General features: G+C 50.5%; 5 protein-coding genes and 1 non-coding gene across 6 annotated transcripts; 3 read left to right on the top strand and 3 right to left on the bottom strand.

Annotated features, from left to right (window-relative positions):
* The first annotated feature begins 894 nt into the window (after positions 1–894).
* On the top strand, positions 895–975 carry BO83DRAFT_t147. The gene has a single exon. It is a non-coding gene; the product is annotated as a tRNA-Arg (tRNA).
* A 299-nt stretch (positions 976–1,274) lies between these two features.
* Positions 1,275–3,275, bottom strand: BO83DRAFT_398616 (GMC family oxidoreductase; the record flags this gene model as incomplete). The annotated part of the gene is made up of 7 exons (XM_025533268.1): positions 1,275–1,307; positions 1,360–1,849; positions 1,903–2,217; positions 2,264–2,634; positions 2,689–2,842; positions 2,912–3,176; positions 3,224–3,275. 7 exons carry the CDS (start codon positions 3,273–3,275, stop codon positions 1,275–1,277), a joined length of 1,680 nt encoding a protein of 559 aa, XP_025388645.1.
* A 553-nt stretch (positions 3,276–3,828) lies between these two features.
* Positions 3,829–4,807, bottom strand: BO83DRAFT_426839 (GNAT family N-acetyltransferase; the record flags this gene model as incomplete). Its single annotated transcript, XM_025535307.1, has 3 exons — positions 3,829–4,163; positions 4,235–4,557; positions 4,710–4,807. The coding sequence occupies 3 exons, from the start codon at positions 4,805–4,807 to the stop codon at positions 3,829–3,831; spliced, it is 756 nt and encodes a 251-aa protein (XP_025388644.1).
* A 254-nt stretch (positions 4,808–5,061) lies between these two features.
* Positions 5,062–7,699, bottom strand: BO83DRAFT_378263 (choline transport protein). The gene is made up of 9 exons (XM_025531207.1): positions 7,257–7,699; positions 7,120–7,190; positions 6,978–7,001; positions 6,817–6,916; positions 6,691–6,763; positions 6,241–6,618; positions 6,153–6,172; positions 5,758–6,087; positions 5,062–5,677 (listed from the first exon to the last, which is right to left on the bottom strand). The coding sequence occupies exons 1-9, from the start codon at positions 7,392–7,394 to the stop codon at positions 5,225–5,227; spliced, it is 1,587 nt and encodes a 528-aa protein (XP_025388643.1). The 5' UTR covers positions 7,395–7,699; the 3' UTR covers positions 5,062–5,224.
* A 691-nt stretch (positions 7,700–8,390) lies between these two features.
* BO83DRAFT_360404 (uncharacterized protein) lies at positions 8,391–9,734 on the top strand (the record flags this gene model as incomplete). The annotated part of the gene is made up of 4 exons (XM_025529400.1): positions 8,391–8,794; positions 8,863–9,189; positions 9,246–9,388; positions 9,440–9,734. Exons 1-4 carry the CDS (start codon positions 8,651–8,653, stop codon positions 9,732–9,734), a joined length of 909 nt encoding a protein of 302 aa, XP_025388642.1. The 5' UTR covers positions 8,391–8,650.
* Positions 9,735–10,644: 910 nt separating this feature from the next.
* BO83DRAFT_378261 (uncharacterized protein) lies at positions 10,645–11,752 on the top strand. The gene is made up of 2 exons (XM_025531206.1): positions 10,645–11,070; positions 11,135–11,752. Exons 1-2 carry the CDS (start codon positions 10,921–10,923, stop codon positions 11,507–11,509), a joined length of 525 nt encoding a protein of 174 aa, XP_025388641.1. The 5' UTR covers positions 10,645–10,920; the 3' UTR covers positions 11,510–11,752.
* Positions 11,753–11,805: the final 53 nt, after the last annotated feature.

Genomic DNA, 11,805 nt, shown 5'->3' with positions numbered 1-11,805 from the left:
AGACATGGGGTATTAGTTACTCCACCCAAGACAAAGTAAAGCTGAACATCCACTTAAATCTCACGTCAGGCGGATGGGTAGCGACTTCGATTCCAGCCTCTTCTAAGCATGGACAAGGTTGAGATTAGACGGATAAATAGGCCAATGAAACCTTGGTAGACTGGCTTATTAGTGATGCGCTAATTGCTAACCTTTCTGATCGCTTATTTTCTTCCGTCCATTCGACTAGCATTAGCTCGTACTCAGCTCATTGCCGTCTGTCAGTGGGTTGTAGAGAGACGCAGTACGGAGTAGGCTAGTCTTACTTGTATAATCATATCTTTTTTTTTTTTTTTGTTCTGTTTTTGAAGCAGCCTTACGTGGTAGATTAGTGGATCTTACCCACTGACTTGACGTTTAGGCTTACTGTATTACTGGGTTTTCGGATCAGCATGTGTTGAGTTTTGCAGGGTAGAGGACTATGTTCAATCGCATCAATAGTCTTAGATGCAAAGAGATAAATCTACATAGTACACTGTATGGTAGTTTAATATTATATTGTATGGGGCAATAGGGCTAGTGGAATGAGGCTAGTGGAATGATGCTTGCAGTTGGAATCACCGGCCTGCAATCTAAAGTATGCTCAACATACTGGGTAAAGAATATATAGTATCTTGCCGGTTGCAGATGGGGGAACCGGGAGAATATCCGTCCGCGGGCAGTTAAGCCAACAGATTAAATAGCATATTATACATGCTTCATAAAAGTCATATAAGCGAATTCGAATGAAAAATATAAGTTTGACACCCAGATTCGCCGCCTGTTGACCTGGCCTGTCCGTAAAGAAAGCTCTTGTGAAACAGAGTTGAATCATTTAGTTATAAGGCAAAAGTGTTTGCAACAAACATCAAGTACGGCCGGGTGGCGCAATGGTAGCGCGCTGCCTTCCGGTAGTGGATGTGGCAGTGGTTGCGTGTTCGAGTCACGTCTCGGTCGTTCTTTTTTTCTTTTTGCTATATATTCCCCCCGCTACTAGGAGTGATGGCACAACTTATCTCTATCGGCTATAACCGTCTTTTTCTCCCCGCTTTCCGTGGGATCTGATCCACAGGTTTCCGTCAAAGTGGACATGGCCTGCGGCTCCACCCTCACCATATCGCCATGGCATCGCAACTTTATAGCACATTATGGGAACAATGGCCTGCATCGAGCATCGCACATAGCCACATTCTCCAACTATCATGTATCTTCACCTTTTATTCGCAGTTCTCTATAATGGTGAAAGATCCAGCTGGTCACGCCACCGAGGAAAGAATCATATCAGCAGCCTACAATGCACATATTAGCAGCAGCACCATGCCCTCATGCTACAATACCTACCTGTTCAGCAACACCATACGTCGGGGCCTGATAATGCGCCGCCAACGGTAGTGGGATTACACCAGAGTCCACAACCCTCAATCGCTCAACCTGATACACCCGACACTCAGTGTCGACAACTTTCCCCATCGCACAAGTCCCAGAGTAGTGAAAGCAACTACCACCACTCCGGTTCGCCCGGACATCGATCGCCTCATCGGTCCAATTATCACGGAGGGAATCGTCGACGCCGAACTCGACAGCATTGAGACCCTCGACGGCCTGTATGGCACGCGCAGTCTCCCGCCCATTCTCGTACATCGCCGATCGGTCAATCGGGGATGCAAGGAATCTGGGGTCCAGCACGGGGGCGTCAGCAGGGTCAGATGATCGCAGCGTGAGAGTACCCCGTGATACTGAGTCGACAAGAACGTGCATGAGGCTGATGACGCGCTTACCGGGCCAGCCTTTGAGGGGTTTCTTGCGAGTGGACGTGTCTACGGCGGTGTAACTGATTTGATTAGCAGTGCTTCCTCGTCGGCGCGTTTTTGAGGATTAGCGTACACGATAAAGTTTTCGAGTTGCATCTTCCCCTCAGCCAAATACCGACTGCGCTCGGCTGAGCTCAGAACTTGTTTGGCCAAATCTTGTGTCTTTGCATCCGCAGGTGCAAAAGACATCCAGTCGTATGGCAAGCCTGCTAGCCAATGGACTTGATCAGTTTCCATCTCCCCGTCACCTAGGGTAGCATCGTGCTCGTCAATCGTCCAGTAGGTGAATATATGAGGATGGTCAGCATAGTTCTTCCCCACCGGGAGGTCTACGACTGGAGTGATGTTATGTCGCTGCAACTCTTCTGCTGGGCCGATGCCGCTGTCACTGTTATTAGGTTTTCTACTCCCAGAAGCAGTGAATTCTAACCCACCTAAGAAGAAGGATTTTGGGTGATCCATATGCCCCTGCTGAGAGGATTACCTCCTTCCGAGCCCTGACATGGACACGCTCAATCTGATCTCCGACAGGTCGCGCAACAACGACGCCTTCCGCAGTCCTCCCAGCCATGACGAGCCTTTCCACCGTTGCCTGCGTCCAGACAGAGACATGTCTCCCCAAAGGGTAGCTACTCGCAAAGCTTCTCAATCCCGCATAGGTGGAACTAAAAGCCTCCGAGTATCCCAGTTGCTGTCCACTATTCATATCATCCGTCTGTTTGCGACCGAGTAATTCATGAAACCTACGGCTCTTCTCCCGCAACGGGTAATTGCGTGGCTTGCCACTATTCGTCGCATGACTGACCTATACGATATCAACACGGTACCTCATTACGTAGAAGAGGAATGTGACGGCTACCTTAATCGGTCCACGATCTCCATGAGAATCAATCGTGACACAACCTCTCTCCTTCATCTCCACCGAAGGATACCACGTCTCGACCCTCTTGAAATACGGCAAAAACCCATTCCACGACCATCTCCGGTCTTGCACAAGCTCTGCCCATTGGTCACTAGTCAAACACAGTAACATCAGCAACAATCTTCGTGACCAAATCGCCACTAATAGATTGGAATCTCACTAATCAACAGCCGGCCCGCGCGTAAACACCTGATAATTTACCCCGGACCCTCCCCCGACCAGCTTGCCAGAGGTTAGACAAACCGTATCACCTCCGAAAGCGCGCTCCTGCGGCACCGAGCGATGGGGCCATTCGATATCCGAGCCGAATCCTGCCGTGAAGCCCATTGCACCGGTTGTCCGATCATCTTTCTCGACGCCGGCCTCGATGAGCAGGATGCGCAGATCGGGACGGCTTTGCGAGATTCGACTCGCTACCACGCAGCCTGTTGCTTATCAATATGAGTGGAAGATATTATGATTGGTGGATTACCTGCGACGCCTGCTCCGACTATGATGAAGTCGAATGTCTCGTCTGTGTTCATGTTGTTGATGTGAGATATGGCTGATAACTATAGAGGATAGATGGCGAGGATTATATGCATCTAATGCAACGACCATTGATATAGCCGAAACTACGGGTGGCCTGAAGGGCAAGATGGTATTGATGATACTTAGACCTCGTCCGCTTGCGGAATGATTGACTAGAAAGAGACATGGATGGCTGTTACACGAAATGAGTCAGCTTCTCGTAAAGGAGACTTTGTATGGGAGTTCGCCATCCGCAGGAAAATACCACGCCCAATGAAAAAACGCAAAACAGATAAGCATATTGTTACTTCCAGCTTTTAACAGGCCTTGGCCTTAAGGCGTGCACTATGACCGCATGAAGGCTGGTCTGGACACAGAACAGATTCGGATGCGAAACCTAAAAGCATGAGGGAAAACGGCGTCTCCGCATCAAGTTTCCCCCAGGTATCAGTGAACAAGAAAAACAGTTGAGTAGAAAGAAGTCTTTTTCCATCATCATGTCAATCATCAACATCATCTCATCTAGTCTACATCTAAGATGGCAACACTCTTGACGAACCGACGAACCTATTTCCAGGTATCTTCGGTAACCGCCCACGGACCCGGGGGCACCTTATCATTCCACTCACCGCGCGGAGGGCGCCAAAGCAAGAGAATCGCGGGCGGTTGACATTCATGCACCAGCCTGTTCCACTCATCACTGGGGTTCTTCTTCGCAAAGTCGATGTTCAGACTAATCACGCGCTTGTATCCGCTCTCTTCATACAACCAGCGACCGATGGGACTGCCCTCGATCCAGCTCTCGTATCCTAGGGGATCGATCCTCTCGTGGCCCCATTGCATAAGAAGTCGTCCGACGCCTCGACGGCGGTAATCGGGGTGGACGCCCATGGCATTTACGCCTATCCAGTCATCAGTTAGCTCTCTTCAAGTAAAAAGTAGAATAGATGGAAATAAAGAGGGGAGGATATACCAGCATGAGGCCTCTGCAACCAACACTGTCTCGGAAAGAAAGCCTGACTGAGCATGCGACTAGCATATTCCGCGCGTTCCGAACCCTCCGGGTACCAAGTACACGACAGCGGTTGAGGGCCATTGGGAAAGGGGTTTTTGTGAAAGATGAGCCATTCGCAGCCGCCAGCGACGCGACCGGTTTCGGTATCAATCACATAGATGAGATGGGAGGCAGGATTCTTCTCGTGAGCGGCCCAGCGGATTTCCGTGTCGAGGGCTTTGTCTTTTACGCGGTCTTCTGCGGTGTGGCCGCTTACGGGGTGGACGGCAGTGAATACTGGGCTGTTGGTGGTGGTGGTGGTGCGACCGACGATATTAGTTTGAAACTCTACTGTACGGGGATGGGAGGATAGGAGGGAGGATTGAGGGGAGGAGATTAATGAAGGAAGAAGGAAGCAAAGGAATGTGTAGTGGTAAATTGCGCGCTCACTTACTTGTAAGGGTTGAAGTTGGCCGACCAGAGAACGTCGACTAGACGGGCATATTCCTCTTTGGTGTGGATTTCCCGGACTTCAAACTGCGACTTGGTCATGATGGGCTGGGCTGGCTGGACTCTTGTTGGGAAAGGATTGATGGATGGATGATCGATTGAAACGGGAAATTTGAGGAGGCGCGCGCGGGATGAGGGGAAACAACAAGAGAAAGAGAAAAAAAAAGTAACTATCTGACTTGACTAATAGAGAGTAGTGAATGGAAAATAGGTTAGTTAGATTAGTTATCCTCACTAAATTATCTACCAACTAATGAACTAATTTAGTAGCCGGAAGCCGATGTTACCCTGTCACGGACGGACTAAATGAATCCTTCTTTTAAATTAAGAAAAAAAGTAGTACTATGGTATAAGGTAGACTATTTTAGGGCGACGCCACTAGTAAGTAGGGGAAAAGTCCCTGAATCAAGTGGAAAATTGCGCCATTTCCCGAGCTGTTAGTTAGTCAAAAGCATCCAACTAAATCTCGGCTAGCGGGCCTTTGTAGTGCTTCCGCGCCCATCCCACATAGTACACGATACTGATGAGGGTAACTCCCGCGAAAATGACGATGCTATAGTTAATATCCTTGGGAGCAGGGTGGTTCTCCGGTGGCCAGCACCCGAAGAACATCATGATGATGGAGTAGGCAATGGCAAAGATGTTATTTGCCGTGCCCAACCACCCTTTGACTCGGAAGGGCCCCCAGTTGAGGACACCGCCGCCTTGACCCGGCTCGGTGAGGTCGCCGCGCAATCTACGATAGAGCAGGAGGGTCAGAGATATCATGTACGAGGCAAAGAAGGCCTCCAACACCAGCGACAGAATGATGTTCAGCACCACTGCCGACCCGATGTTAATCAGGCTGAGCAGACCGGCCGCGATGACCACTACCAACGTGCTGTGGAAGGGCACTAGAGTCCGTTGGTTCACCTGTAGATAAGAGCGATCGCAATTAGAATATTCCTAACAAAACCACCTGAGGGCGAATAGAGGCTAGGCCCATCACTTACCTGTCGCACCCAGCGCCAGCCGGGAATGGCCTGCTCGCGGGAGAATGACCACAGCATACGACTGCCGGAAGAGATACCCGCGAGTCCTGCACACGCTTGCAGAATAGCCATCATACTGGAGAGAACAACCGCAGCACCCTTACTGCCCGTCGAGCTCGCCAGCATGTACATGAAGGGATACGAGGCACTGGATTCCACAATCTTCAACAGGTCTCCAGCGGTGAAGAGGAAGGCAATCAGGATGGCAAAGCCAGTTGCGCCGTTGATCATGAGGGCCAGCAGCATAGAACGGGGGACCACCCGACTGCTGTTGGCGACTTCTTCGGCCATCTGTAAGGGGTTAGTTTGGCAACTGACTCAAACAGCGGCTAAACACCGAGAAGGAAGCAACTTACATGAACCGCGCCATCAGTGCCTAGTGAACACAAAAACCGAAGTCAGTATATCATGTTGCAGTCGATTAGACGCGAAAGTCTGCCTTACCGACAAATGCAGCTACAGTGCCTTTTAACCCGATAAAGGTAGCCAAGGTCATATCACCCCAGCCGCCATAATCGAAGGATACAGTAAAGATCGATCGCGGATCGGCCTTGGGCCCCAAATAGACGAGCGGAACCAAGACGGCGAAGAAGCCAAGCACATGGACAAGAAGGATAAGCACTTCAATGACCGGCAAGATCATCCCCAGCCAAGTATTGAGAACTGTGCAGACGAGCAGAATCGCCCACATGATCAGCGTGATGTGCCATCCTTTGGGATCATAGCTGGGGATGTTCATGGCAATGGTGCTCTGCAGCACACTGGCGGCCAGGTAGATGGCGGCTGTGGGGGCCGCTGTCCACGCAATAATGCAGACCGAGCCTGGATTTTTCCCTTGCGTTAGCTAATTCGGACCGCGGTTCGCATACTCGGCACATGGAGTCGCACACATACCAGTGACATGACTGAGAAACTTCCTGGCCGACCTGGGGGCCAAGATGCTCACCCAATGATATTGTCCACCCGCCTGTGGTGAGAAATTAGGCTCATTCTCAGCTGCAGCAAGTGTCGGACACATACCGACGGCATCATGCTTGCTAGCTCCCCCATCGAAATGAACACGGAAATGATGCCCGCCCAGACCCCAAGAAAGCCATACACCAAACCGGCGGGACCACCACTGCACGAGGGTTAACAAACAGTTTTCTTCAAAGGTAAGATCATTCCGTGGTAGGCCTTACTTGGTGAGTCCCAAGCTAATGTTCCTAAATATTCTATTAGCATGTAGAGTTCTGACGGGATAAAAAGCAAGGGGGAGTGGGGAAACAAAAAGAGGGGTAAAAGAGAGAAAAGAAAAAGAATATTGAAAAAAATATCGCATACATTATAACCGCTTCCCAAGTCAGCATCAAGCTGCAGGCAAACCCGACAGTACTCGTTAGACCAAATCGTCGCTAGCAAGGGTAGATCTCAGCGGCTGATGGTAGTAGACTCTCGGGGATAACGTGTGTGTTGGTTACCTTCAACACCTCCTTCTTCCCGACCCTGGCCAGCTCGTAAGCATCGTTACTAAAGGTAGCCTTGCTCGGCGTGCCGGAATCCCGGTTCGTTGGAGCACGCAGCTCGATCGAATGTTCAACATCGCTGTTCCTGGCCATTTTGGGAACTCGTCACGACCAGTCCAAGACGCAGGCAACTAGACAAGTAAGAGAAGGTGTGATTTCGAAGGCATGGATTTTAAGAAACTGATTCGGAGTCATTTTATGCAAGCGCGGCCGGATAAAATCCAACGTAGACGGTAAACCCTGCAGGATTGCCACACACAGTCCTGCCATTAGACCAATTATCGGCCGGATTACCCGAAGAAGCAAAGGGTCCCTCTGCGTTATCGGTTGCAGAAACTATCGTGCGATGATTGGGGGCCAGATGCATTGCAAGTTGGGGGCCGTTATTTCGATATCTGAAGGATGGCTGAGTATGAGGAAACGAAAAGGAATCTAGCCTATCGAGAAATGTTCAACTACTACTACTACTACGTACTACTAAATTAGACGATCTTGGCTGCCGCGTGTCTCATATGGGCGTAAATTGGAATTGGAACGCGACCAAGCGACTCCGGAAGGAAGAGAGAAAGGAATGAAGGCTGGCAAGCAGGGGGGTGGAGTTGGAAAGTGGAGAAGTAGACAGGGAGGGGAGGGTGTGCACCACCAATCCACCACCACAACAATGGGACCATCCAACGTCAGCCCTAGTCTATTAGCTGTCCATCTTGTTCGGGTTGGCCGGGAAAGCCCACCCACCACCACTACGTACCACGACCATCAACACAGCACAAAACCAAGAAGCATATTAGCCAAGGCAACTCGGCTACTCAAGCAGTCTTGGCCATAAGCAGTAAGACCGAGACAGCCAACCGTCTCACATGTATTGACTGGTGTTTCCCCATTAGGGTTAGATATTCCTGCAGTGTGCAGAGAGGGCGGCCGCTAGAGAATCCAGGCGGAGGGGCGCAGAGCCATAGTGCGACGCTTATAGGCCGACGGCCTTGGCGATCATCGGGCCTCCCCGACTAAACTTTCCGGGCGGCACGCGCCAGCCCCAGTAGTATCCAGTGGGATCCAGTGGGATCCAGTCTTATCCAGCGTATCCTGTCACTCCTGTGTCTCCAGTGCGACCCGTGCTCCATCTCCGCTCGTGCAGAGAGCATATTTGCTTGCTGGGCTGTGTATGGGGCTGTTCACGCACTGCTCACAAGTAGGATCTGCCTTCTCTTCAGCCAGCGGTCTTATTTACCTTATATGCCTAAAATCGTTCAATCACGATCAGTTTCGTAGCCAGCCAAAATCCTTCACCACCTGTGCCTTGGAATCCGATTCGGTACCATGAAGGTTATTTTGTTTCACGCCTGAAAGTCATGACAGACCATTCTGCAGCAGTCAAGGTCGTGACATGCTTCCTCCTCATCGTCTCCTTCATCGCTGTCGTAGCCTGTTTGACGACAAACTGGCAGGTGCTGAGGAGGAAGGTGTCTAGTGTGGCGCTCCTTTTGAGCACTTTGGTTAGCTAGCTCTCTCAGATAATTTGTTTGCTTCATGCCATCTGTATAGTAAAACTGACTGTCAGTAGATCGCGTCAATAGCCTCCGGGGCAGCTGTATCCGTCGCTGCTACTCATGGCTTGGGACAAGCTTCCCCTCTCTCAGATGACCAGGTGGTCGTCATGCAGAAGGCCCTCTATTCAATGGAGGTGCTGTATGTTTTGACGCTGGGACTGGGAAAGCTGTCTGTCATGGTTCTCTTCTACAGTCTGCTCTCGTCGACAGGCCAGTCGAAGTCCGTCCTGGCAGCGACAGGTCTACTTTTGATATGGGTTGTGGTGATGGCCATCGTGGTATGCCTTCAATGCCACCCACCCGAAGTTTGGAATATTGTCGGCGGAAAGTGTCTTGACCTGGTAAGTAAAATGCGATGTGCTAGTCCAGCTGAGAAAACATTGCTAACATCTACAAGTCCGGGATTTGGATAGCATTCGGAGTCATGAATGTCTTGGTCGAGATTATGATCATCGCAGTTCCGTCCTTCATCATATTCCGCCTGCAACTGAGTCTGAAAAGGCGTTTGGTGGTAATAAGCTGCTTCGGTATCCGGATCCTGTATGTCGCAATACTTTACCAAGTCTTCGACAATTCTGACCTCTCTGCTAGGGATATCGCGGGCAGTATTGTACAGCTATGCTACGTTCGTAATTTCAAGCTTCACGCCGACTCTCCTCTACCGACCAATATCTGGCAATGGGCGATTTGCAGTCAAGTGCTTCAAACAGTGGCTATCCTATCTGCCTGTGTGCCATACCTACGAGAATTTCTGGAGTCGTTCCCTAGTGGTATGTTCAAGCCGACGGAGCTCAAACATCCTACGGTGCAGTCGGCATACAATGCGACCAAGTGTTCGGACAGTGATATAGAATTAATGAGACCGGAATCGACAAAAGATACTTAGTTAATTAACTTGAATTTCACAACTAAATACATAAATCTTTCCATTGTATCATTTATTCTTTGTAATATCCCGTTTAACCGTTTACTTGCTGATGGCGGCAACGGTCAGCTCATCCATCTGACGGACGTTGGCGTCAGCAGCGGTACGCTCAACGTTGTTGGTGGTAGGGAGGGCAAGAGCCACAGCCGAGAAGGCGACGAGGACGAGAGTAGCGACACGCATTTTGTGAGATGTGGATGTTTTGAGATGGTTGGTCCCGAAGTGGAGGCAGGAGTCTGTCACAGAGCTATGTTAACCCGAAGGACGCTGCAGAATGGTGTCCGCCAAGATGAGGTGAGCATACCTTTTGTGGTAGAAGGACTAGAAGTGTGAGACTGGAAGACTTGAGGGTTTGCTGCTGAATGAACGAGGAGCCAGGGGGGATTTGAGGGGATTACATAGGAACCAGCGGCGGAGGACCGGCAAGGCCCGAAGACAATTGATCCGGTGGGATAGAAGCAGGCCGTCACATAGTGGAGCCTCAGATAGCGAAGGATTACCTGTTTGCGACGCTACTATCAACCGGTGTGCCGTGCTGACCAGCCTTGCATTAGCTTGAGCTCTTTCATGCAATGTGAACCCACATCGCCGACAGCCCCATTGCCGGCATCGCATGATGTGTTCCGGAGCCGACGTTCCATCAGAAATCTGACAAATGTGACAAGGGCTCGGTGCTTAAAATCTGAGCATTGCGTTGACCCTCAACGCCCCTCCGGCTGTCAAACCCCTCCATGCTCACTCCCCCCTCTCACAATGTATTCCTACGAGAAAGTCAACCGTGACGACGACAGTGACCAGGGGCTTCTGGCTGAGGACTCGGAGAGAGTCGCACCTCAGCCCAGAGCTTCCAGATACCCCAGCTGGACGAACGCTTTGCTGCTATTGGGACTGTTGTTTTCGCTCTCACTGAACGTGGGATGGTTTGTGTTCCAGAAGGGTCACAATGCCCCCATTCAGGACTTGGATCCTGATGCGGCCATGGCTAAGCAGCGGTCTCCTTACAGTACGTACTTATCTCACAAGCTTCAATATGAAGTTTCATCTCTAACATTGCTTCCTATGACCAGCCGGTCTGGCATGGGATACTCACCTGCCTTACTCCCACCACTCCGAGTATACTAGCGAGAACAAGACTCATGCGGATGAGATGTGGGAGAACCTGAGCATGGACCCCATGGTTATTGCTCCCACCTGGGAATGGGCTCAGAGCAAGGGTCTATCGGACTCTTGGGCTTTCCCTTGGGATCCGAACCGGAGGATCTACTTCATTAAGGTGTTCCATCAACTCCACTGTCTGGTGAGTAACCGTCGCAACATTTCATACTCGGGGTATACGCTGACATTCTACTTTTCTCTACTAGAAACTTATGCGCCACTCTTACCATGAACTCTGGTCCGGACAAGAGAGCTCGATCCCCGCTCCTCATATCGAACACTGTCTCGATTCCCTGCGACAGGATCTGATGTGCAAGGCCGATGATACCCCCATGCCATCTCTTCAGCTGCTGAATGGTGGTGGAGAAGGCCAATTGATGCAATGCAAGGACTTTGATAAGCTGGTAGCCTGGTCGAAGGCACCGGAACGTAATGCCTGCTACAAGCGACTGACCGACTACAAGCCGATCGTCCATAGCATTGAGCGCTACGCCTTCTGTCCTGCGGATAGTGAGCACTACCCGACAATGAGCAAGTATTTCGAGGAACACGGGCATTATGCCGATCCTTTTTCGGAATAGACAAGGGCGAGGCTGAATTGGTTCGGCTGGGGGAGAGGGTGAGAAACTAGCCAAGAAGGGCAGCCGAGAGAGGAGGGGGAAAGGGACTTTTAGCGCAGAAAACCCTAGTCAGCACCTAATTTAGCTTATTTAGCTTTAATGCAATTAAGAAAGTAGTAACGTTTAGTGGCCTGTAAATCTGCAAGCCCCCCCCCTGCAAGCCCACTGGGGGCCAAACAGTACCACCTTCTGTTTTCTGTTAGTCTATTAGCCTGGTCTGAGTGGACAAAGTACTTTATCTGCTTATCTGCTTACTG

The sequence above is a fragment of the Aspergillus eucalypticola genome (genome assembly GCF_003184535.1).
Source record: "Aspergillus eucalypticola CBS 122712 chromosome Unknown BO83scaffold_11, whole genome shotgun sequence".
NCBI lineage: Eukaryota > Fungi > Ascomycota > Eurotiomycetes > Eurotiales > Aspergillaceae > Aspergillus > Aspergillus eucalypticola.
The sequence above is the reverse complement of the archived record's forward strand: the minus strand, read 5'-3'. Positions and strand labels throughout refer to the sequence as shown.

Excerpts from the sequence above, each read along its gene's own strand:
- BO83DRAFT_378261 (XM_025531206.1), top strand. The coding sequence starts at position 10,921 with ATGTGGGAGAACCTGAGCATGGACCCCATGGTTATTGCTCCCACCTGG. Across the intron at positions 11,071-11,134 it reads TCCATCAACTCCACTGTCTG|AAACTTATGCGCCACTCTTA; the intron begins GTGAGTAACCGT and ends TTTCTCTACTAG.
- BO83DRAFT_378263 (XM_025531207.1), bottom strand. The coding sequence starts at position 7,394 with ATGGCCAGGAACAGCGATGTTGAACATTCGATCGAGCTGCGTGCTCCA. Across the intron at positions 7,002-7,119 it reads ACTTGGGAAGCGGTTATAAT|GAACATTAGCTTGGGACTCA; the intron begins GTATGCGATATT and ends TAGAATATTTAG. Across the intron at positions 6,619-6,690 it reads GTTTCTCAGTCATGTCACTG|GCTCGGTCTGCATTATTGCG; the intron begins GTATGTGTGCGA and ends GGAAAAATCCAG.